Source organism: Solanum verrucosum, unplaced genomic scaffold (genome assembly GCF_900185275.1).
Source record: "Solanum verrucosum unplaced genomic scaffold, falcon-dt-bn FXZP01000128.1, whole genome shotgun sequence".
Taxonomy (NCBI): Eukaryota; Viridiplantae; Streptophyta; class Magnoliopsida; order Solanales; family Solanaceae; genus Solanum; species Solanum verrucosum.
In genome coordinates, this window is record NW_026020327.1 from 1,674,566 (window position 1) to 1,699,764 (window position 25,199).

General features: G+C 37.2%; 1 protein-coding gene across 1 annotated transcript; it reads left to right on the forward strand.

The window, feature by feature from the left end:
- Window positions 1-1,679: 1,679 nt before the first annotated feature.
- On the forward strand, window positions 1,680-25,199 carry LOC125835914 (phosphatidylinositol 4-kinase beta 1-like). The gene is made up of 16 exons (XM_049515020.1): window positions 1,680-3,653; window positions 6,936-7,124; window positions 7,220-7,268; window positions 10,430-10,562; window positions 10,674-11,136; window positions 12,075-12,155; window positions 12,235-12,357; window positions 14,372-14,441; window positions 16,335-16,432; window positions 16,520-16,624; window positions 18,016-18,069; window positions 19,901-20,044; window positions 20,157-20,210; window positions 20,296-20,370; window positions 24,254-24,337; window positions 24,419-25,199. Exons 1-16 carry the CDS (start codon window positions 2,073-2,075, stop codon window positions 24,518-24,520), a joined length of 3,405 nt encoding a protein of 1,134 aa, XP_049370977.1. The 5' UTR covers window positions 1,680-2,072; the 3' UTR covers window positions 24,521-25,199.

Consider the following 25,199-nt stretch of genomic DNA (forward strand, 5'->3'; position numbering starts at 1 on the left):
CAAGGGATCAATGCTTAGTCTATTTTTATTTAACTTGGTGATGAATGAATTGACGCGACATATTCAGAGAAAGGTGCTATGATATATGGTATTTGCACATGAAATTGTTTAGATTGAAGAGATTCGAGATGGAGTTAACGATAGGTTGGAGGTATGGAACAAAATCTGGAGTCTAAAAGGTTCAGGTTAAGCAGAATCAAGATATAATATTTGAATTGTAAATACAGTAATTTGGCGCATGAAGCAAGCATATAGGTGAGATTTGATACAAAAGTTGTCTCAATAGAGAAACAAAATAAGTATTTGGGGTTTTTATCCAAGAAAATAAGAGAACGACGAAAATGTCATACATCGTATTGGCGCGACATAGATGAAGTGAAGGTTTGCTTGCGGTCAGAGTTTTTTGTGTGACAAGAAGATACTACCAAAACTTAGAGGTAAGTTATATAGAATTGTGATTAAACCAACTTGTTGTACGAGGCAGGGTATTGACCAACCAAGGATTTTAAAGTTTAGAAAATGCAAGTGGTTGAAATGAGGATGATGAGATGAATGTGTGAGCATACTAGAAACGATAAGATTAGGAATGAGGATCCGGAACAAAGTAGAAGTGACCTCCACAGTAGACAAGACGAGGGAAAAAAGATTAAGATGATTTGGACATGTGCAAATGAAATGTGTGAATATCGTATAGGTGAGATGTTATAGTGGAGCCGATGACACACAAAAGTAGGCCGAAGAAATATTGGGGAGAGGTGATTAGACATGATATGACACATCTTGAGCTTACTGAGCACATGACTTTAGATATAAGGATATGGAGGTCACTAATAAGGGTATAAGATTTATAGACAATTAAGAGTTGTCTTATTACTAGCCTTTTCATGTAATTGACTTGGTGGTAATATAAAACACCATGTCGATTGTAGTATCAACCCATTCATGTAGTTTTGGGCTTTTGGTATCTGATACCACCTATTCACGTGTCTAGGTGATTACACTTGTTACAGTTCCTTGCATATATACTCCGCACTGTTTTATTATTAGTCGTCATGTTTCTCTCCACAATTATTTTTCTTCAATTATTATTTTGATTTGATTAAGCCGAAATTTTTTCAGAAACAACCTCTATACGTCGGATAGGTAGTAGTAGATCTACGTACACTCTATACCCTCTTCAAATCACTTTGTGAGATTTCATTGAAAATATTATTTGTTGTATTTTTCAATTTTTTTTGAAAAACTATTTAAACATAGTACAAATTTTCAAAATTCAACCTAGAAGTTGAATTTTCAAAACTCGAGAACCCCATTCCCAAATTTCACTCTAAATTATTCACAAAAATACAAAAACAACACCAATTTATGATATAAAAATACAATTTCAAATTTTAAATATTATTGTCAACTTAAAATAAATACTATTTATTTTTGTAATTTCACAATTTTTACGTCCAAACACCCACTAATTAATAAATTAGTATTTTGAATTTCGCTTTTGCTATATTGCTCTCTTTTCCCGTCAATGACGTACCCTCTCACTCTCTATTCACTAGAGGTTGAAAGTTGAAACTTCACCCAACACCCTCAGTGCACGTTAGCACCAACCCTGCATTCTTCCACACCTAATTTTTATAATACGCCTCTGATCACGTCCCCCACCTCGCTCCCCTCCCCCCAACCCCAACCTCCTCCCTTGGGTTGGTTTCGCCGACGACCGCAGAGCTTCATCGAGGTGATACGACGTCGTTCCACCGTCGTCGGACGGTATATATTTGGATATCTTCGTCGGATCCCTTTCATTTATTAAGAAAAAAATTCAAAATATCTCTCTGCTTCTTCTTAAAGAAGTTCGGTTGATTTTCTCCTTAGTGATTTGATCGGAATTTAGTTAATTCAGTAGCTTGAAGGTCTTTGAATTTCCACTGATTGAAGTTGCTACGATTTCGAATTTTGAATTGGTTACTGTATATAGTAAGTGCATATGATTTAAAGGAGCTGTTAATTGGAAAGAAATATCTAGGGTTAGGGTTTGAGTTTTAGGGTTTTATGATTGTTATGATGATTTGACAATGGTGAGGTTATTGGGATTGACGAGAGGAGAGCCGGCCGAGTCACCTCGGGAGGTAACTCGGATAATCCCAACAAGTGAGGATATTGGAGAGAGTGGCTGGCTTATTAGATTCTTTGATTCTGCGTTCTTCTGTGAGTGGATCGCTGTCAGCTACCTTTATAAGCATGATCATCCTGGTGTTAGGGACTATTTGTGTAATAGAATGTACACACTTCCACTTTCTGGCATTGAGAGTTACTTGTTTCAGATATCGTATATGATGGTTCATAAACCGAGCCCCTCGTTGGATAAGTTTGTGATCGATGTGTGTTCGAAGTCATTACATATTGCCCTAAAAGTGCACTGGTTTTTGATGGCGGAGTTGGAGGATACAGATGATAATGAGGGGATAAGTAGGCTTCAGGAGAAGTGTCAGATTGCTGCTACTTTGATGGGTGAGTGGCCACCTTTGATAAAACCCCCAAACACTTCATCTAATCTCTTGGGAAAGAATCAGATGCTTAATAAGTTATTGTCTTCAAAACAGAAGCTATTATCCTTGACATCTTCACCACCAGCTGTACAGCGGTCTCTGTCATTTTCACCCTCAGGGAGTTCATTGCCACAGGATGATGGTCTTGGAAGTAAAATATCGTCGCCTGAGGAAAATAAGATTTTTAAGAAGTTGATTCCGGGTCCAAAAGTAAGAGATGCATTGCTATTCAGGAAATCCGTGGAGAAGGATGATGAAGAACCAGAAAAAGATAGTTTTTTGAAGAGACTTTTGAGGGATAGTAGGGATGACGACGTGAGGAAATCAGCGGAAAAGGATGATGCAGAACCGGAGAGGGATGGTTTTTTTAAGAGGTTTTTAAGAGAGAGTCGGGATGATGATAGTAGGAAATCAGTGGACAAAGATGAAGAGGAGTCAGAAAAAGATGGATTTTTTCGCAGACTTCTTAGTAATAGTAAAGATGATTATGCTAGGAAATCTGTGGATAAGGATGCAGAGGAATCAGAGAAGGATGGTTTCTTCAAGAGGCTTTTGAGTACCAACAAGGATGATGATGAGGATGTGCACTCAAGTACAGATGGATTTTTCAAACGTATGTTTCGTGATAATAAAAATGATTTGGAGGATAAAGTAGGTTCCAAACCTGTTGAAGATGATGAAAAAGACGGGTTTTTCCGGAAGTTTTTGAAGGACAAAAAATTTGAGGAGAAGAAGGATGTAAGAGAAAGGAACGAAACAGCTGAAAAATCAACAAGGAGTTCTGAAGATGATGAAAAGGAAGGGTTCTTCAAAAAGTTTTTTAAGGAAAAATTTGAGGATAAGAAAGATGGTAATGACAGAGCTGATGACAATCTTAGGAGGCATGCAAATGGTGAGGAAGAAGAGCCTTCAGATTTTCCATTGTTTCGTCGACTCTTTCGAGTGCATCCAGAGGATTCAAAACTGTCAGCATCAAATGAAAGCAGTAATGGTGGCAGTTTTCTTGAGAGCAGTCCTGGAACTGAGAACTTTTTCCGCAAGCTGTTTAAGGATCGTGACCGTTCAGTTGAAGATTCAGAGCTCTTTGCTTCAAAGGGGAACAAAGAGGTAAGTACACTAAAATCGCTTGCACTTTTGTCAGTTGCTGATAACTCCCTCAGTAATTAAATCAAGGAAAGGACCAAGTCTGTATATTTATAATGCCATATGTAAATCTGTCTAGTGTCTACTCACTTTCACGAGGCTTGGCATCTCAGTTATCACCCCCCTCATGTATCCTCACGAATATAATTATTTCAAGTCTGGTATATCCGTGCCCTCCCTCGTGTTTCTTGTGAATTTTATCAGTAAAGACTAAATGCGTCTCTCTCTCTCTCTCTTTTTAAACTAAATGCGTCTCTTAAATGTATTTCGAAATACATTTTTATTTAAAAAAAAATGTATTTCATAGGAAAATTCTGTCCTTGATTTTGGCTCCAAGTCTTAGCGTGGTAGTGTTACAGGCTAAAGTTTCATTGGACTTGATCACCTCACTAACTTTATGGCACTTGATGTTAGACTATATAGAATCCGTTCCACCATCAACACACCAGATTGTTGGTGGTTTTAAGGATATAACAACAGACATAAGTCTTGTATAAAGGTTCTTGTTTTGGATATTTCTCCAGGGAGTATGGTGTTCATTTGCATGTTTCCCAAAATTCAATTATGCTTTCTATATTATTCAATTGTGCTATTTTGCTGTCGTATTTTCTTGCATCCGTTCTTCAACTTTACATCTCTTTGGAGCCGAGGGTCTATTAGAGACAACCTCCCTACCCCCACAAAGGTAGGGTTAAGGCCTATGTACATCCTACCCTTCCCAGAACCCACTTGTGGGATTACTCTGGGTATGTTGAGTTTCAAAAATTTAGTGATAATACATCATAAAAGAAGGATGAAACTAATTTTACCTGTCCCCTTGACCCAGCCGCATACTAATTTTCTATCTTGAGAATCTATGCCTGGTTGTACTATAATCATTTTATCACCTTAAAAAACAAATCATAATTCTGCCTTGACATGATAAATGGTGTTGCGCACCTGCAAAGTGTAGTTGTCACTGCAGCCCTGAAGTAGAATTTGTTAGTGTGATATACAAATTATTGGTTATGTTATTATGCCTTGTATGCTACTGCTATTAGTTTCAACATGTAGACCATTACTCGCAAACTGCAGATCTCTGTTGATGTTTTTTATGATTGGAGAGATGTTCCTTGTCATAACTTGTTAGCTAAACACCATGGTTTTGGTCAATCAAGAACCGGGGAAAGACAGAGGGAGTTAGCATGAAGAATTGCTGGTTTTCTTTAATATCTCATGGAAGTTACTAAGAACTGTGGAGGAGGAAATCACAGTTGGTGATTTCAGAGGGTGGGTAGAAAAGGGAGTTAGTATGGAGAATTATACCGTTGTGCATCTTCTTGCTAATTTGGAATGGCAGAAATAAGAGAATGTTCCAGAATATGAGAAAGAATGTTGCTATTTCATGGATTCTTTTGGATTAACGTGAAAATACCCTAGTTTTTTAATTGATATAATGACCAGGATAGTTTTGTGAGGACGGATAAGCTAGATATTTTATAATACAGACTTGTTGATATTAATGAAATTTGATTTATCGAAAAAGTAGTTAAAAATATAGTTCCCTTTTAATTATTTAAAAAATAAATAAATATAATTCCCTTTTAACCAAGAGGAAGCGTAAAAAGTCAAGTACATGTACTGTTCATACACATTTTGCATGTAAAACCAAAAAGTAAAAAAGATAGAAGTACCTAAATTTTAGTCTATGTTTAGCTTCAATTTTGTCTTCAAATCATCATCTTAGGTTCCTGCCCTTCCAGCCTCCTCCATAATGGCATAATGCAACGGGACCCCTCAATGTTTATTCAGCGCGCCCCTGGACTATTTATTAGTCATGAATACCCAAGAACTGTAGTTGAAAACTTTAATAGACTTAATCGCTGGATGTTGTTGTGGAAAAGAGCATGGATACACTCTGTTTTAGGCGTGTGGGAGAAGAAAAAGAAAAAAAATCAGCTTCCAAGTGAATTTTCATATACAAATGTTTTTTGTTCTAATTGTGTATTTCTTCTTGCTTCTTAATATACAATTTATATTTTACCCCAATTGTGTATTCCTTTTTATTACTTCCTTAGATGCAATGACTATATTTTTCTTCTTTTGTTGGGGCCAAATCTATTAAAAAACTTGGCTAAAGCTCCACTATTTATAGCCAAATCAAAAAGTTTTTAGCCTTAATGATGGGAGTTGTAGTCATGTTTAAATACAAAGTTGGCCAAAATAGATGATTCCAAAAATTAATGAGTTTAAACATGGCTACAACTCCCATTATTAAGGCTAAAACCTTTTTGATTTGGCTACAACTCAAAAATTCCATGTGGCAGCCCGTGACTCTCACTAACCACAGGTGAGATTGGTTAGGGAGGTTGAGGCTATCAACTAGCCCCGCATGGGGGGGGGGGTAATTTGGACAAAAAATAGTTCAGGTATGCACTGAGTAAATGGTGTCAAGTACAGGGGTGTCCGGAGGTATTATGCGCCCACACAATCTACTGCTTTCTGTGATCATCTTCCTTGCTTTCCCATGCAAAAGAATATCGTTGAGTGTAACAGGCATTGCCTACTTAACAGACCAAAAATGTATTAAAACAAGCTTTACAACTGCTAACAGAAGACGGCGGCAAAAACTGGTGATTGTGTCTTCAATATCCATTTCACACGTATAACACCTGTTGCAATTCACCGTACCCCTCCTCTGTGGGCTAAACCAAGCCAGATAGGCTTCATATGTTTCAATCCAACAGCGGAAGTAACATTGCGAGTTTTGCTTTTAACTGAATCTTCCTAGGCCACTGTGTGATAGTGCTGCCAGATATCGACATTCCATTATAATTTTTCTCACATGACCTTACTGTGCTACTGCTACCAGATATAGACATTCCATTTAGTTTTTCTTTCATGACCGTAACACCTCAATATTGGCTAAATTATCAGTACTGTTAAGCTTTGTAGAAAGTCATTTGAATGCCATGGTTCTTTAGTTGCAATAATCTACAGTGCTTTGAGTTGTGATGACATGATGGAAATGTGATGCAGTGTTTGTTAGTTGTTTTTTTTTTTTTTGATGAAGCATTGTTTGTTAAATTATGGATGCACATATATTTCATGTGAGGCTCTTTGCACCAGCCTCCTCTGCAATCATGCAGAATCTAGTTGTAATTGAGGAGTTGATATATTTAGTATGATGGTACCTTATCATAAAAAAAGACATATATAGTATGCTGGTAATTGTAACTTAAATCTCAAGTAATGTTTATTCCGCAGAAACGTCCTGGCTCCCCAAAGCAGCACGAGAGGTTAAATGCAAAACCTCCACTTCCAGATAATGGGTTGTCACAATTTCGGAAAGGGGCCTATCACCAATCACTTGATTTTGTGCAGTCACTGTGCGATACTTCTTATGGATTAGTAGATGTGTTTCCAGTCGAGGATCGCAAAAGTGCTCTTTGTGAGGTGGCTCTACTTTTAACTTGTTATATTCACATTTCCTTTGGTATGGTACCTTTGTTAACACTTCCCCTCACTGACATTCGCTTTTCTGCTTCCAGTCATTAGTGGAGATCAATGCACATCTAGCGGATGTTCAAAACAGTGGAGGTATACGTGTACTGAGAAATTAATGCATGAGTCAACTGTTTGCATTTCCTTATAGGTTACAATACAAATGTGTTAGTGTTGATTTCTTCTATCTATTATCTCAGTTGCCCTTTTGGTCTTGAGAGGTTTTTGAGATGGATTTCCACCTAAAGGCATAAATTTTTTTGAGGAATACTTCCTGCAGATGTAATTATATCATATATTGGAAGAGCAGTCGGTTTTAACATGGTTCTTTTATGCAACTGTTGGGATTTGTCGTCTTGTAGCTTCCATGCCATTGTCTTGCTTCAATCCTTTGTTATGTGTTGAGAATGGTTAGTGTGTCAATAAGGTGCATTTCCTTATTGCACAATCATTTCTGTTTGGTCTAAAGAGAGGTTTGAGAGATTAAAGTCATTGCAAGTGTGATCTGCTACCACAGTGGAAGTATTTATCTTGTTAACAAGCCTCTTCTTTGGCATCACTAATGCTTCAAGAAACTTAGTTTGAAATAAGAAAATTAACTTTCATAATTTCTCAGTTTCTTTTTCTCTTTTAATCTCTTTTTCTTTTCTATTTAACTTTTTCACCTTGAATTAATTCCTACTCTTTGGGAAAACAAGAGATGTCTTTTTGACCATTGGTGCATCCTACTTCCTTCCCTGCAAAGGCAGGTAGGCGGTTTCTCTGAACAGTGGTCCCACTCCACTCAAGTGATGATTAAGTTGTAAGAGGGGGACTACACGTTCCTTTCGTAAAAATTATTGAACTTGCTCCTGTCCTCTCCTTTTTTTTTTTTTTTGAGAATGGTAACTTTTTCTTCTATTTATCCACAGGTATACTACATCAAAGTAGCCCCCCTTCCAAAAGTATTACAAACTAAACAGACTCCATCTGTGCTGTTTGTCACAAATAGTCTAAAACATCAAGAAGTTCTTCTGCCTGTACTAAAACTTTCTGTTTACACCAAAAATAATAAAGAGCTATACAATTCATCTTGAAATTCTGCAAATTGTTCTTCTTGCCCTCAAAACATCTTTGATTCCTTTCTTTCCACACTGTCCACCATATACAAGCTAGGACAATCTTCCATCTCTCCTCCTTGATTGTAGTATTGCCCACATTGATCCAACAATTTAGAAGTTGTACTATGTTTCTTGGTTTCACCCAAGTGATCTTCCTAAGGCTGCTGAATATTCTCCATAATTGATCTGTCCATTTGCAATGCAAAAAGAGATGGTTGACTGTCTCTGCCTGTTCCTCACCCCTGTCCTCTCCTTTTCCTACGCTCCCTTTGTTAAATGTGAAGCATCCATTGGTGTGTAAAGTTATTATTTGGTGCAAAGCAGTTATTTGGCTATAATTGCTTCTGTTTGTGTAAATCAGTTAGACCAACATTTTTATTCACTTAAGAACTTCCCTATTTGAGGATCTTGTTTCCTGTCATGTCCGCTTTCTTTCTACTGTTCTACTAGAAAATGCATTCCTTGTCTGAAACATCATCCTTCCCTTAATGGTTCACCCCTTTGAATTGTGTGGAGGTCAATGAAATGTAGGTTAAATGGTTCTATATAAAAAAAAGGTTGGTACACATGCTCAAATTCTCAAAACGTGTGCTTACAGAGCTGTTAGTTCAGATGAGGTCACCTTTTAGCAATAAGAAACTGCAAATTCGTTTAAAAAAGGCTGATTTGATAAAAAAAGCATAGAGGTTGGATATAGTGGGTGCGAAGAGAAGTAGAAGTAGACGTAGGCCGAAAAAGTACGGGGGGAGGTTATTAGACAAGACTTGATGCAACTTCATCTTACTGAGGATATGACCTTAGATAGGAGGGTGTGGAGGTTGGAGTAGGGTAGAAGGTTAGTGGGTAGTGGAGTGTTGTCTTGCTTCCTGAAGGGTTTAGGCTTAGTGGTGTTTGTCATAGTATTAACCTTATTTTTGAAAATGATAAAGATCAATATTAACTTTATTTTTGTAGAGTTGTGTTTTTGCTTTCTACCACCATGTGTTTTTTATGGTGTTTCAGTTATTGCACTATTGTGTTGTTGTTACTGTTTCTGCATTAGTTGCTATATTTTCTTCACTGTCATTTTCCCTTTTCATTCATACTTTGATTAGTTGTACTCGAACGGAAGGTCTTCCGGAAACAATCGACCTTCACGAGGTAGTGGTAAGGTCTGCGTACACTCTACCCTCCCCAGGCCCCACTTGTGGGATTTCACTGGGTATGTAGTTGTTGTTGTTTATTTGATCAACTTTCTGTTGAGCTTCAGATTGATATATATGTCTTCTGGATATAAACATTATACATTTAGAAACTATAGAGAACTTTATTTTTGACCACCAATCCTTTACCTAAAATATAATTAGCTCATGAGGTCAACGCACGTGGAGGGAACTTGTCTATAGACTCACATACGCAGCCTCTTGGAATTCGTATTGAGTTAGCGAAGAATAGAACACAATGAAAGTGAAAGATCTACATAGTCAATTTGTTGGGATTAAGACTTAAACCTTTTGAGCCACTTGCGTTAGGTTTATTATTTGTCCAGAGTTTTTTAGAGAATTGCACGTCAACTGAAAATTAAAAAACTTACTAGTGTCTGAGAGACCTAATATATACTATTGAGTGTCAGAATGAAGATTGTCGAAATGGAGTGGTATAGATATGGAGAACTCATATAGCCTAAGTCAACCCTAGCTAGTTTAGATTGAGGCATCGTTGTTGTTGTATGAGGTCAAAGCAGTTTTATTCACCTTGTGTATTGCTGGTGGGTCAAAAAAAAGTGGGAAATCAGGAGTATTAGTCTTAATATTTGAAGTTAGAATGTCTTACCATTTAAATTGGTCGCGTGAATTCAGGCAGATTGAGTGTGAAGGCTGATCAAGTATTAATGAAATGGAGGATCTACCTGTAAAAGCAGGTTATAAAAAAATCAGGTTCTGAAGACATTTAACAGATAGGCAGAGTTTTCGATTTGGCAGCGAGTCTCGTATATTAAGATTGTACGATATAATGTAATGTGGGCTATGACAGTTGTCCTACTTTTATATTTCAGTTCACGTGGACGCAAATTTGGCCAAAATATATCCCCTTTGCCACTCTCAGTTCAATCAAGATATATCTCCTTTGCAGCTTTAGTTTCAATTCTGTTGTCTTAATTTCTTGGATATGCTACAGGAGTGTGCTTTCCGATGGGAAAGGGGATGCATCGTGTTCTTCATATTCCTGAAGATGAAGCTGTTCTCTTGAATTCAAGAGAAAAGGCTCCTTATTTGATATGTGTTGAAGTTTTAAAATGTGAAAGCCCCAAGTAAGTTGATAACGTTTATGACCCAAAGACAGACTTACTTTTAACAGGCTTGTTTCTGTTTACCACTGCCTCATTTTTGTTCCTTCCTTTTCACTTTCATGCAAATGACAGTTTAAAAGACACATCCAACTCTCAAAAGCTATCTAAGGGAGGGATCCCTCTGGCAAATGGAGATGTTCTATTGCCAAAGCCTCCTCCTTGGGCTTATCCTCTTTGGATAGGACAGGATAACCACAATGACAGAATGTCAAGGTCTGCATCTCAGGCCATAGACCAAGCAATGGCTCAATTATGGGATGCTAAAGTGAAATTTGTGCGAGTGAATTTTTCGGTAGAGATGCAATCAGAGTCTGCAATAGATCATTGCAGCCTTGGTTCTGCTTCAGAAAGTTATAGTAAATGCAGAGAGGTCCCATCTCTTCCATTGAAGTCAGATGCTATTGATTCAGAATGGGTACGGGTTGTCTTGACTGTAGATCCTGGTGTTAGGATGGAGGATATAGTGGACCAAGAACCACCAAGAAAGAAAGAGCATCGAAGGGTTCCCAGTACAGTAGCCATCGAGGAAGTTAAGGTAATCTTCATCTCTGCTGCATATGTGAAAATTCTTTTACACTCGTTGCGTGAAGTTTCTGTATACTTATTGGATCTTCATGAGATGCAGTACTGCCTTTTGGATAAGATCAAGTGTAATATCTGATCTTCGTGAATTACGTGAATGCCTTTCTTTATTTGTCTTTTCATCAATGCTTCTGGTCTAGCCTCTATATGATCAATTGTCCTTCATATTTATGCATCAAGACATTAAAGAAGTATGTTTAAGTCACCGGGACGTTATAGCTAGATATGCTGCTGTTTTGATCTATTAAGAGGGGATCAGGTGGACATCCACCCCCATCAGTTTTAGTAGTAGGATCACACTGCTAAGCAGTTGCATTTTCTTAGAAATCTAGGGTTAGTGGAGAAAGATAATGGATAATATGGTGCTTGTTGGGAGCCATTAGATAAGGATGAACCACGCCCCCAAAGTCACAGAGCTTGGAGTTCTGATCCATCGTTGCAAATTTGTTAGTTTTAACTGCTCTGGTGAGAACTGAAACTGAATTTTTTTATGAAATTGAGGAGCTTTTTATGTTGAATGTATTAGTTCAACATTATCTTCTTCTATGCTGTTTTCTAGTGGAGACATTAATGTCACTGAGTGCTGGATGAGTAGGTGTTGATGCACTGTTATTCTTTGTCAAGCAAAAGACAGGTCATAATCTTCTGTTAAGTTAGGCATCTTGTTGCTCGTTGAGTCTGAGATCTCATGTGATGTCTTCTAAGTTCTAACTCCTTCCTGGGATTTTCTTTTGAAAGATGATTACCGTTGTTTCTTTGATATTTTCATCTTTTGGGATAGATGGTGCTCTATAAATATCACCATTCATGATAATTTTGTTCATGTGTCCTACTTGTTCCTTTGATACCTCTCCATACATGAAGAAATCACAAACATGGTTCTCTTTACAGTTAGCTGCATTAAAAGGCGAAGCACCTCCTGGACTCCCTTTGAAAGGTGCTGGTCAGGATTCATCTGATGCACAACCTAAGGTAGAGACGTTGTCAGATGTTGTTCCTCTTCTAAATAGAACCTATTATTCCATGTGCATGATAATCTCATTGAAAACAGGTCACAAATGGTGGTCTTCCCAAGGTTAGTGATGCACTTTCTGGAGAACTCTGGGAAGTCAAGAAGGAAAGAATACGCAAATGCTCTGGTTATGGGAAATTACCTGGGTGGGACTTGAGATCTGTGAGTCCCACCATCTGATTTTTATTGTTGTCTCCTTAATATTTTCTTCGTAATTTTTGATAAGTTAGTATGACATGTGTGCTTGCCTTATGTATAAAGAGAAAGGTTGATCCTTGGTAAAATTGTTTGTTTCTCTACTTAATGCTCGTAATTAGCTGCTAATGATTAGGACATGCGGACATACACATATAAATCTACTTATGATATGTATCATATACATATTCCCTGTTAAAAATAATAGACATAATGTACACATAATGGGTTTCAGCTTTTTCTAGCGATCTTTTCATTGGTAAATGTAACTCATTGATATTCAGTTACACATTACATAATTTGAAATAGCTAGGTTGCACCAAAAACAGTGAAGATGTATATCTATGCTTAATGCTAATTACAGATTCCATTTGCCTCGAAAACTCGTGTTCTTTCCTTCCAAACAGTCCACCTATTACTGACCATCCATGTTTTCCCGTCTTTTGGAATCCTTTCAAGTGCTAGCATTGTAATAGCTCCTTTGTGGTCTTTGGCATGGTCCAAGCAACACTCAGAATGTTAAAAAAGAAGATCCAGATCTGGGAGGTGAAAGAGCAATGAAGAAAAAAAAAAGCTTGTCATCCTCATTTTGTTTCTGACAAAGGCAGCACCTACTGCAGATGTTTATTCCCATTTTTCTGTAGATTCTTGTGCGTAAGGTTGGCTTCCTTGGCTAACAACCAGGCACATCATTCAACTTCCAGTGGTGCTCTGTTTCTACTGATGCATTTCGAAGGCCAGTTATCAGCAACAGTGGGCTTTGGCTGCTGGTTGCAAGATTTGACAGTAAACATTTCTTTAGCATTGGATTTCCACTGTATAGTATCTGTCCGCAAACTGAGAGGGATCTTATGACATCTGAGAAGCGATGGACATCAGGACATAAGCTGTCCATTTCGCAGTCATTGGTATTGTTCGTAGACTTGATGTTTCAGCCTTGTTCAATCCAGTAATCTGACTAGAGAGCTTCAGAATTTCGTGCCACATTGTACAAAGATGGTACTATTCCTTTAGGGGTTACTGGTCAAGCCAAGTGTCTAGCCAGAATTTGCATTTTCCTGCTGTCTCCAAATACTATTGAGGTCTTGGATTGGAAGGAGTCCCAGTGTGCTCCTATGTCTCCAGATGCCACATGTATTATGATTGCTCCTTAATTCAAGAGTTGAGCCATATTTGGTTACAATAACCTTCCTCCATAAAGCCCCCTCCCATTGTTAAATCTCCAAAGCCATTTATGCTGCAAACTGGTACTTTGAGCTCTCAAGTCTTTGATATTCAGACTTCCTGTGCTCTTTTCAGTTGAGACGGTTCCTGTTCTACCAAATTAAATGTCTTATTTTTTCCCTCTTGCCTTGTCATAGGAATCTATTCATCCTTTTGCCACCTGAGTCAGCAGAGGGAACAAAGACATGGTAAAAGGGGGGCGGGGGGTTAAGGGTCTAGCACACTGTTGGTTAGTACTAACCTATGTCCAAAGGATAGATTTCTTATAATTACAAAGAAGTCCAGTAAGATCTTAGCCTAGCTAAATCATAAAACCTGAAGTATGTTTCCCAGTCCAAAAATACTTGTGCTCTATCTTTATATAATTCTTTCAAGTCAGGTTGAATACACATTTGGATTTTCACTCAGGTGTAAGGGAGAGAACCCACATAATTAGGCTGAGTATTCTTGTCAAACTCCCATGAGAACCTCAAAAATTTCAAGCATTTCTCCCACAAGTTTTTTGTTTTCCCTTGTGCCTTTTTATCTTTGTTATTTTTTCATTCCTTTTGTCACCAGAAAAACAGGGATGAAGTGAGACAAAATTAAGTTGATAATTGATTGTTTAAAGAATTTTCTGAGTCCACAAAATTTTCTCCATTATCTTTGCTGCTTCCTTTTATTCTATACTTTGGGGTATATACAATTGTTTCTCAATATCATATTATGTTTTTCTTTGAATAGCAGCTAACATGCTTAATTTCTGGCGTTCATATAGTTCATCGTGAAGAGTGGTGATGATTGCAGACAGGAGCATCTTGCTGTACAACTTATCTCCCACTTCTACGGTAAGTATCTTGGATTCAAAGATCTTCCATTGTTGTGTAATTATTGGTATTCTTTATAGGTTATGTTTTTTGCTATTTTATTTTGCGGTACCTTTTTGCTTTTAGATAGCTTTGGCTTTGTTTGCTTTAATTTTTTTGTCTTAACGAAGCCAATGCAACTTTTGGATGAGGGGATATGTAAGGAGGATCTGATATTATATTACTGTGGGGTGGGAGGGGGTGGGGGTGGGGGTAGGGGTGGGGTGGGGGTAGCTCATTATAAATGTTCCCTGACCCCGAGTTATTACTGAGTTATTGAATTGAGTTTAGTAGAGGTCTAGAACTCTTCCCTTAACATGAACTGTTATAAATAAGAGAGCATGGGACCAGTTGTCATGTAACTCATATCTGCTTTCTTAATCTTTTTTCGTGCCTTCTGCAGAATGTTTTTTGTGGTAATATCTTTTTGCTTTTGCTCTAAAATATATTCAGTACGAAGATCTTAAAATTTAAAGGTTGAAATGCATTTGGATGCAGGAAATTTTTAAAAAGAAATCAATTTGATAAAAACTAGCACTCAAGGTAATATAGGCGAAGTTCTTGCATATGGTCACGAAACAGATGTAGAACATGGCATAATAAATATGGTAATCTAGTAATTCGTAAGAAGCTTAGGAAAGGAAATATTCTGAAAAATTTGATGACTACAAACTTTGCCTAGAGAAATGAATGAGGAATTCAAGTAAGTCAAATCTTGCTCATCACACTTATATAGTACTATGATACGAAGTACTGAAACATTTGGTTAGCAGAGCTATATGTGCGAGTAACATTTGTTCCTTAAGCAAGTGAATTTTGAAAGAGGAGGTCAAATTATATGAGGGCTTATCTAGCTAGGCGATCTTTTATCATATTGAGGTTTTCTCTATTTTCTTCAACATGATGATTGTGCACTCAAGAGTTTCAATCCCAACAGAAAAAAATTGCTGGATGAGTTCTGTCGATCTTTCTCTGTTTGGTGAGAAAAATTACCCAATACTTATATTGGTGATAAGTAGTACATATCCGCATGGAATAGTTGAGGGTGTGCACAAGTTGGTCCGAACACCACCGCTATAAGTTAGCCTATTTTTAGTAGATATTCAACCTTGTTTATAGGCCTCACAGGTTGAATTGGGATTTGGGTTGCAAGGTTGGTTCCTTAAGCAGGGATATATTACTTAATTGGTATTATTCACATAGATAATCATCATGTACATATTTTCTTGTCTGGTGTAAAATATGTAAAATAGTTGGCTTTATGATATCCAACAAGTCGATTTGGGACTCACATTTATTTGTTTTGAGCTTTTTATTGGTATAAGGCACACAGTCCTCTTCTGTGTATTCCTGTCTTTGTGATCACCGTCTTTCGTAATTTGAAAAATGTTTAAAATACTCGGTGAATACAAAAGCAATTAGAACTCTTAATATTCTAGTGAAAATCATATTTAACTCACCTTGAACTAATGTGACAACAGAGTTGTATAAAGTGAAGAATAGTATTGAGCACATGTAAAGATAAAAATGAAATAAGACAATGATTGTCATCATTAATGAATAAACTTCAGGAAATGATTTTGGTAAATACTATGCTTATTTGTCAATTACCTTAATTCATTATGGGAGTCATTTCTTCGGTATTTTTACATCTTTACTAGCTCACAAGAAGGCTTCTGTTCTTTCCCGATAAACTTTCTACCGAAAGATTGACCTTTTCTCCCCATCCTCCTGCATTTGTTAGGTCTATAGCTAGGGTTTCATTCCTAGATATGCCAATGTCAGTGGAGATTAATGTTTTTACTGTTGACCTTGAATTATGTTTTATGCTCTCAAGTTACTTGCTCATATTGTTTGAGTATTTTGAAATGGTAGATATCTTCCAGGAAGCTGGTCTGCCGCTTTGGTTGCGTCCTTATGAAGTCTTAGTTACATCCTCTTATACTGCTCTAATTGAAACAATTCCAGATACGGTAAATTGTTGCTTTTTTCTTGATAACCTGAGTGTTCTTTATTTGTTGTGAATATTCGTGACAGCGGTTTTAATCATTGTTCTGCAGGCCTCAATTCATTCTATCAAAAGTAGATTTCCTGACATCACAAGTCTACGTGAATTTTATGTTGCCAAGTATCAGGAGAATTCTCCTACCTTTAAGCTTGCTCAGGTAAACGTCGTAATGAAAAAAGTTTGTAGCCTTTGTGATTTACTACTGTCTTGAATTTCTCAAAGGTGCCTTCGTTTTATACTTCCCCTGTTTCTATTGGAGGTAATTGTAGTAAAGCAACCCACTAAGTGCTTATGTTCTGTGTTGATCTTTTAGATAATTATCTTCTGTGTCTAGTTGAAGCATGATAGAGCTTGTTGGAATGAAAGCCTTACTGAACCAAGGAAAAAGGGAAAAAAATATTTTTGTAGTGATGGTAGTGTTTGGGTCAGATTGCGCTTCCACCAGGTGCATGCTACCTCCTACCAGCACATGTACCGAGTAACCCTGGCCACCAAGGCTGAATATGTTGTTGGCTCTGTTTTGGTTAAAGTGTTTTTTCACCCTACACTAGCCTTTGCAATTGTTGAAGTTCCCACTCTGATGAGTCTTTTCTCACATTGTGCCTTGTCATATTGGAGATGGAGGAAACCATTATAGTCCTTGCTTATCCTCTTTCTTGATCTTCTCCACTTTTAGCCTCTTATTTTTTATTAACTCATCACTTTCTCCACCTACCCCCTACCCTCCAGGGCAGTCCTTACAACCCTCTCCGTTTAATTTCTACCACCTTCCTCTACCATATATATTGGCCTTCTTGCTGACCTTGGTATTAGGCCTCTCCTCTTTCCCCTACCTTGCATTGTCACCCCCCTCATGTAGGACTATTCAGGTACTGCTACTCAATAGCAGACGGCCCTACTTTTGGTTTGGGTTGGGTCTAGTGTAGTCATTTTGCGATATTGGATATTGAATTTAATTATGTTTATTACAAAATTAACATTTGTAATTTTGTATATGAGAATTGTGCACATTACTTCAAACAAGGGTGTGCTTTGTTTCTCATTTCTTGTTCTCCGGGAGGCATATTACTTTCTTGCTTCTCGCTTTAAAATATATTTGGAATGCCAGAAGTGTCGGAAGTTTGGGGACTCCTGTGCGCTTCACTTTGAAGCATAATAAAAGTGCGTATATGATGAGGGAAGCACTCCTTATCGACTAGTTGTCATTTATGTTCCTTATTTTTTGGGTAATAAGTGTAGAGAAGAAAATTATGGACTGATGTGCTCTAGTCAATGACTGCAATTAGTTTTACTAAATTAAGTTGTATCTTTGTTGTTGAGCCTTCATTTTCGAAGGGATTTTCTCTTGGGAGATTGTTTGGATGATAAGTTAATGCTTCCAACAATTTTAACCTGTTTCATTGTATAATTCTAGTTGAATAGTTAAGGGTTTCTCTCTTATGGTTTGCTTAGCTCGCATTTCAATTTCCTTTTCGTAATTTCACTTGGGCTTGGGACTTGTAAAATAAAAAGACTCATTTTTGTCCTCCTTTATTTTTCTACATGCAGAGAAATTTCGTTGAAAGCATGGCTGGATATTCTCTGGTTTGCTACCTTTTGCAGGTGAATTGAATGACTTATCTCTGTATAATTTTATGATTGCATAAAGAAGCATTAAACACAGATCATATATTTCTGTTGTCAGCAGATGCTTTTTTCTCTAATATGTTTCACCAAAATAGATCCATTTTACATGGGCTACATGCTAGCCATATCCTTTGATTATTTATTGCACATCTTAGTCTCTTCTTGCGCCCCAATACCCATAAAATTGAAAAGAAGAGATGAAAATTGGAAAAAGATGTGTTTGAAAGGTAAAAAACAACTAAATCTGTATGCCAACGCTTGTCTTAAAAGTGATTGGATTTTTCTGATGAAGTAACACTTGTATTGATCAAATGGGAACACCTGGTATTCAAGTAGTAAACAAGAAGTTGAGAACCTATTCGAAACTATGATTTTTACATTTTACCAGACATCTAAGCTAGCAGGGATTACGTGGCGCTGAATATTACGAAGAAACATAGACTATCCCCTCCATCTATACAATAGTAATTTCTACTGCTCTCCTCCCCAAGGCTCTCTTGTTTCCCTCTCTGCACTACCACATTAGTGCAAAGGAGCTACATTCCTTTCTTTGCTTCTTCTCCCCCCCTTGAAGGCCTAGCTCAACTAAACAGGTTCTGTACAGTCCATCATATCTTTGACGACAACTGTCATTGTCTGCAACTTCCATTGTAATTCAAAGATGAAAATGGAACTGCTGATTAGACAATAAAATTTGCACTTTGCACTGAATGCAAGAAATAGAGCTAAAAAGCATTGGGCAAAATTTAATTCTAAAGGGATGGAATGGAAGAGCTAGAACACAATCAAATAGCAGAAAATGGACAAGCAGGGAGATATGGCCTTGCAAAGCCAGAAACAGTTAGGTTTCTTCTTCAAGTTGTATATTTGTCACAAAGACTTATCTGTCACATTTACAATTATACTACACCAGACTCTCCATTAAGAAATGAGAATGTTTCATGGTAGTATGTGTCACAATGGTAGAAAAAGTGGTGCTGTTGTTATTCAAGGATAAAGAGTATGACATGTCGCAATGTGTAGAGAAATGCTAAATGTTAGTTTTCCATGGGTGGGTTGCCCAAAAGTTGGTTTTCCTGTTTCCTTAGGAAAAGTCTTCATGGATTCCGTCTCTAGTTCAGATTCAATTAATCAACTAATTGTGATTTATGACAATCATAATGGTTGCATGCTATTGGTGAGCCATCTGAAAAGAAAGGGATCTCAGATGTTTCGAAGGCAAAAGAGAGAATTCACAAACTGAAGTCCATTGTCTTATCCCTCTTAGCATCAGGTGCAGCATGAAGAATGCATATGGTGTGGATATCCAGCTTTTAGATTTCCTCAGTTACCTCTGTATACGGTGTGGATATCCAGCTTTTAGACTTCCTCAGTTTCCTCTCACATTTGATTAGTCGGAACTAGTTGTTTCTAAGGTTCCTGGATATGGAAATAGATACACATGTAAGGATATCATAATGTTACTGACAAGTCACAACACAATTATTGTGCTTTTTTTGTTTTAATATGCTGTTCACTTAGCTATAAAGAAAAGTAATGGCTGTGTGCTATTTGTGATGTAACAGCATGAGTTTGTGTAGTGCGTTATTTTGTACTCCCGTTTGACACACTCACTCAAATGTTCACTTGTTTCTCAGTGTCAAATGTTTGTTGTGTCAAGGGTTCCAGAAATGTTTTTGCATGATTGAAATCTGTCCTTTTTTTCTTTGATTTTTCTTAATGTGGCTACTATGAATCTCTGCAAAATTAACTTTTCTAGTACAGTAGGTATTGCAATGATTACCAGTCTTTTTGCTTCTGTTGCTAGATAAAGGATCGACACAACGGAAATCTTCTATTGGATGAAGAAGGACATATCATACACATTGACTTTGGTTTCATGCTATCTAATTCACCTGGAGGTGTAAATTTTGAAAGTGCACCATTTAAATTGACACGTGAACTTCTTGAGGTATGTGCTGCTGAAGAATCTCGTGTCTAACTTTTTAGTTCTACCCTTTATTTTATCTTCTGGAGGTGTTTGATACAGTTTCTCAGCATATGTTGTGGTTGATTTGTGCTAGATCATGGATTCTGATGCTGAAGGAGTTCCAAGCGAGTTCTTTGATTATTTCAAAGTAATTTATTGTTTACTGAGTTGTATTTTGTATCTGGACTTCTTTTTGTATTTTTTGTGCTTTAAGCCTTTTTTCCTGTCTTCAGGTTCTATGCATCCAAGGGTTTCTCACATGTCGGAAGCACGCAGAGCGTATAATTCTTCTTGTCGAGATGCTACAGGTAGACCCTGATACACAGTTCCCATTGATAATTTCATTATATATTTAATACTATGTAAAACCTTGGTTTCTGATATATGAATCTCACTTACCATGGAGGGTGGAATGGGGACTGGGGGAATTTTGTAAAACTGGGAAAGGATTAGAAATGTCCTGTAGTTCTAATGCTGCAAACTTCCCATTTTTCAGTATCTTAGACTTCCATATTTGGCAGGCTAAGCCTTTACAAAGGAAGACTTTTCTCCAACTTTAATCTTTTTAATCTCTAAAATACCATCAAAGATGCACCTATCAAGAAAAAGAACTGTCAAAGATGCAGTACAAAATTACGGTACTGCTCCTCGATATCCCAAATTAAAATATACTTCTTTGACTTGTCACGGTATCAAGAGAAGATCTGAAGATGTTAGTTACTTCTTATTTAAGGGGGTATGTGTTTGGGAGCATCACTTTTGTCTTCTTCTGAATTTATAAAGATCATATAGCTGTCATAAACAGAATCAAGAATCTACCATTTGTGTCTCATAAATTGGCAGTAGAGGAGAAAAATTTACCTCATTCATTTTGTATTTTCTACCCATAGAGAATTTTATTTTTTTGAGAAGGTAACAGTCTTGTATTATATTCCAAAAAATCAAACCTGCCACAATTTGTTACAGGTTTACTAATTACAAATAAAAGGAGAGTATCAGGAAGATCTTCAATCCTAAATAACAAAAATTACAAGGTGCCTAAAGCATTCAATACTGATTCTAGATCTTCCATATACTCCTGTTTACACCAAAATTGAAATAAAACCAAGCAATTCATCTTCATCTTCTCGATGCTGTTACTTTTGTTCTGGAAGCATCTGAGGTTCCTCTCTTTCCACACAGACCACCAGATACAGGTGGGGATGATCTTCCATCTTTCTTTATGACCAGAAATGTAGGCAAAGCTACTCCATATCTTCAGGGCCTGGACAATATTTCTTGGCATCACCCAAAGTAGGCCCTTCGAATTGATGAAAATGCTCCACAAAATATTAGTGATCCTACAGTGAAGAAAGAGGTGATTAACTGTTTCAGCCTCTTCTCCACACAGGAAACACCTAGGACTCAGTTGGATACCCCTTTTCATGAGGTTCTCCCGAGTCAAAACAGCCTGCTTTGCTAGTAGCCAAGTGAAGCAGGACACTTTAGGAGGTATTTTAACTTTCCAGATAAGTTCCCATGGCCAGACAGTAATCTGATGGGTGAAAGAGTTGAACTTTTTGTAAGCTTCCTTCACACTAAAATTTCCGTTGCAGTTATGATTCCAAAACAATCCATCTTGGGAGGTAGAGGTTCCTTTGAATTGTTCAAGGATTCCAAAGAAATCTACTAGTCTTTGGATCTCCCAATCATTTAGGGGCCTTCTAAAACTCAAATTCCATCCCTGATTTGACCAAACTTCTGCCACAGTGTCTTTTTGTTGTTGGTTCAGAATGTAGATATCTGGGAAGAGGGTTTTTAGGGAGCCTTGTTCTAACCAGCTGTCCTCCCAGTAGGAGACCTTCATGCCATTTCCTATTCTAATGCTGCAATTTTCTCTTAATTTTGGCCAAAAGTTTCTGATGGCCATCCAGATGCTAGTTCCATAAGTACTAGTGACCATTTTGGTAGACCAGTGATTCTCCATTTCATACTTCTGCTAGTTCCATAAGTACTAGTGACCATTTTGGTAGACCAGTGATTCTCCATTTCATACTTCTGCTTGATAAGTTCTTTCCATAGTGCTTGTTCACTGGATGCTAGTCTCCATAGCCATTTCATCATAAGGCTTTGGTTCTGAATCTTCAAATTCCTTTATACTGGTAGAGTTGATCTATTTGGAGAAGACCAAGGATTTACAACAAAGAATGTATATTTTCCTAAGGAAAATTGATTGAAATTTACTGGGAAGGAAGAAGGATCTCCATATAGTATTCATTAACTTAAGAGAAAGGATATGATGGAGTGCAGAGAAGCCTTTTGATGGTGCTTGAAAAGAAAGAAATCCATTTAAGTGTAGTATAGGATATGTATGAGGGATTATTCACAAGTGTGACAACACAGGGAGGAGATTTAGAGGCAGTTCCTGTAACTGTTGCTTTAGATGAAGTAACTGCCTAAACTTGTGCTTGTTTATGAATGAGCTAACCAATAGTATTTAGGATGACGTTTCATGGCATTCTATTTGCAGAAAAAAGTATGTTCGGTTTTAGGATGGTTTCATTAATTAAGATAATATAAGCACTGCAAGTGTAGTTGCAATTATAAGAAAACGGCGAAGTCATATTGGATGAGATTTTGGTGTCAAAACACGGAAGAATCATATATCTAGATTAGTCCTCCAGAAGAAGAGTATCATAAAAAAAATAAGATGGTTGAATTGGAGGAGTGTCATTATAGGCTAAGTGATGCCAAACGAAGTGGAAGGTAAGTTGTATGGAACAGTACTATGAAGTAACCCGAGCATCTAAACCTTGAAACTTGTTCAGTATCATTATAAATTTTTGGGTAATAAGTAGTTCAGGACCGTTATAAACTTCATTAGAAACCTTGCACAGCCGATGACAGACAAGGAATACTTTTTTTTTTTTTTGATAAAGGTAACATTTGTATATCAATCATCAGCTCAAAGCTGGTATCCAAAATTTACATCATATCGTCCCTCCACACATGTGTGTCGGGCATAAACAAAAGATAAAGAAAAGAAAAGAAGAAAAAAGAGAAGCTATCCCTAGATCCTCCTTTCATCTTTATAAGGACCCTAGAATGTCTACAATAGCCACAGGGTCATCTATATACTCTGAACTACACCAATAGCAAAAAGTGATAATGCAGTTCATTTTAATCTTGTGCAGAGGGCTGCTCTTGTTATCAAAATTCCTAGAATTCCTTTCTTTCCATATGGTCCACCAAATAACAGCTGGGACAATTTTCCATCTACTCGTCTGTGCTGCCACTGCCCTCCATATTCCAGCTTTCTAGAGCCTGTCCTGTTCTCCCTGGAACAGTCCAACTTATACCTCTGAAGCTAGTAAACAATTTCCACAGCTGGCCAGCCACTTTACAAAGTAAGAAGACAAGGAATACTTTAAAATCCTAAGTTACCTATTTCAGAAAAAGAAAAGGGGATACTTAAAAATCCTCTTGGGTGTGTAACTTGGTTGGGCTTACAAATGGGTTGAGGAGGTTCCCTTTCAGTTCATTTCATCTCATCTTTTTCTTAACCTTTTCTTTATCTTTTTTTTTTTTTTTAATTGTGAAGTATCAGAAAGGAACACAATTTAATCCAAAGTTAAACAGAATGATCCATCATAAGAGAAAGCAAAATCATCACAGAGAATCTCAGAACCTCTTAAACATCATACATCCACAAGTGAGATAAATAGTTTGTTTAGCCAAACTTCTAGGAAGCCAAAAGCTTACTATTTAAGAAGTGCTTACTTTAGAGTTAAACAGGCTATATAGAATGAAAGAAGAAACTCTATGATTGATCTTGCATGTCTTAATGAATCTGTAGCTTCTTCCCAATCTTTGTCTTCAGGGTTAGTACTGGAAATGACAGTTTGAATGTTGTTTGTGAAGGTTGGATGAGCGATAGTCTAAGGGCACTTCTGAGATGAGCTATTTTCTTGTTTACTATCTGGGCACGGTCATGTTATTTCCCTTGATTGGCATATGGGGGGCCATGTTGTTTCCCTGGATTGGCTTACACAATTTGTATTCCTGTTCTCAATCCTATTTAGCTGGACTGTTGTATCATGTGATTGAGTTACTAAGCATACTTGCTTCGTCAAACACTGTTTCGTCTTTATTGAATTTAAACATTGATCTCCTAATAACGCATAATTTGTTTCACTTTGATCTTTATATCAGGATTCTGGTTACCCTTGTTTCAAGGGTGGTCCCCGAACAATTCAGAACCTAAGAAAGAGATTTCATCTTAGTTTAACAGAAGAGGTTTGTTTACTGGTCCTGCACTTAATTAATTCCTTATTTTTATCATCTACCTGATCATTATGCTCTGTTTGTCTTTGCCAGCAATGTGTTTCCTTGGTACTTTCTTTGATTAGCAGTAGCTTGGATGCGTGGCGTACTCGTCAATATGATTATTATCAGAGGGTCTTAAATGGGATATTATGAGGTCAAAGTGAGTTATCCACACCGAAACCTGACTATACGTGTGAAGAGAACCGATCTTTAACTAGTTTGCTGAGAGGGGCTTGGTTGGGAAAGAGCAATTCATTATATGGATGTGTTCGTCTGATTCAGTCGAGGTTAAAGGATTGCTTGTCCTTGCAGTTTGCTTCTCTTTCTGAGGAATTTGTAGTTGTACCTGCGAATGTTGTATTGAAATGTACCAGGTGCAAGCTCTCTTCAAGAAGAGCTTTAATTTCTAGTTTCACTCAATTTTCAAGATTATTGGACAAAAGGCATGGGTTGTCTCAAGATTCAGTGAAGAGATTTGTCGAGTATACCCACCCGTGGGTACATACTGTACAGAGCTGTGTGTAAGAGAATGCAACAGTGGTGGCTAGCTGACAGAACGCGAGAGACGGCTGTTTGAATTGAATCATGAGTTTGCTGGTGCAACATGATATTTGGTTTGTACAATAGCTTCTTTGCTTTAATTTTGTTCTTCATTTTTCCTTTTATTCTGTCAAAAGCATTATTTAGATTAGCAGTAGGAAAATTGCTGCCGGCTATTTCTTGATTTTCAAGTCTTTGATTCTTTGTGTTCACCAGGAGATATCTGAAACAGCAGAGTTGTAATGTATAATATTTTTTGTCCACCACACCTCTTCATAGTGCAATTTGTCCA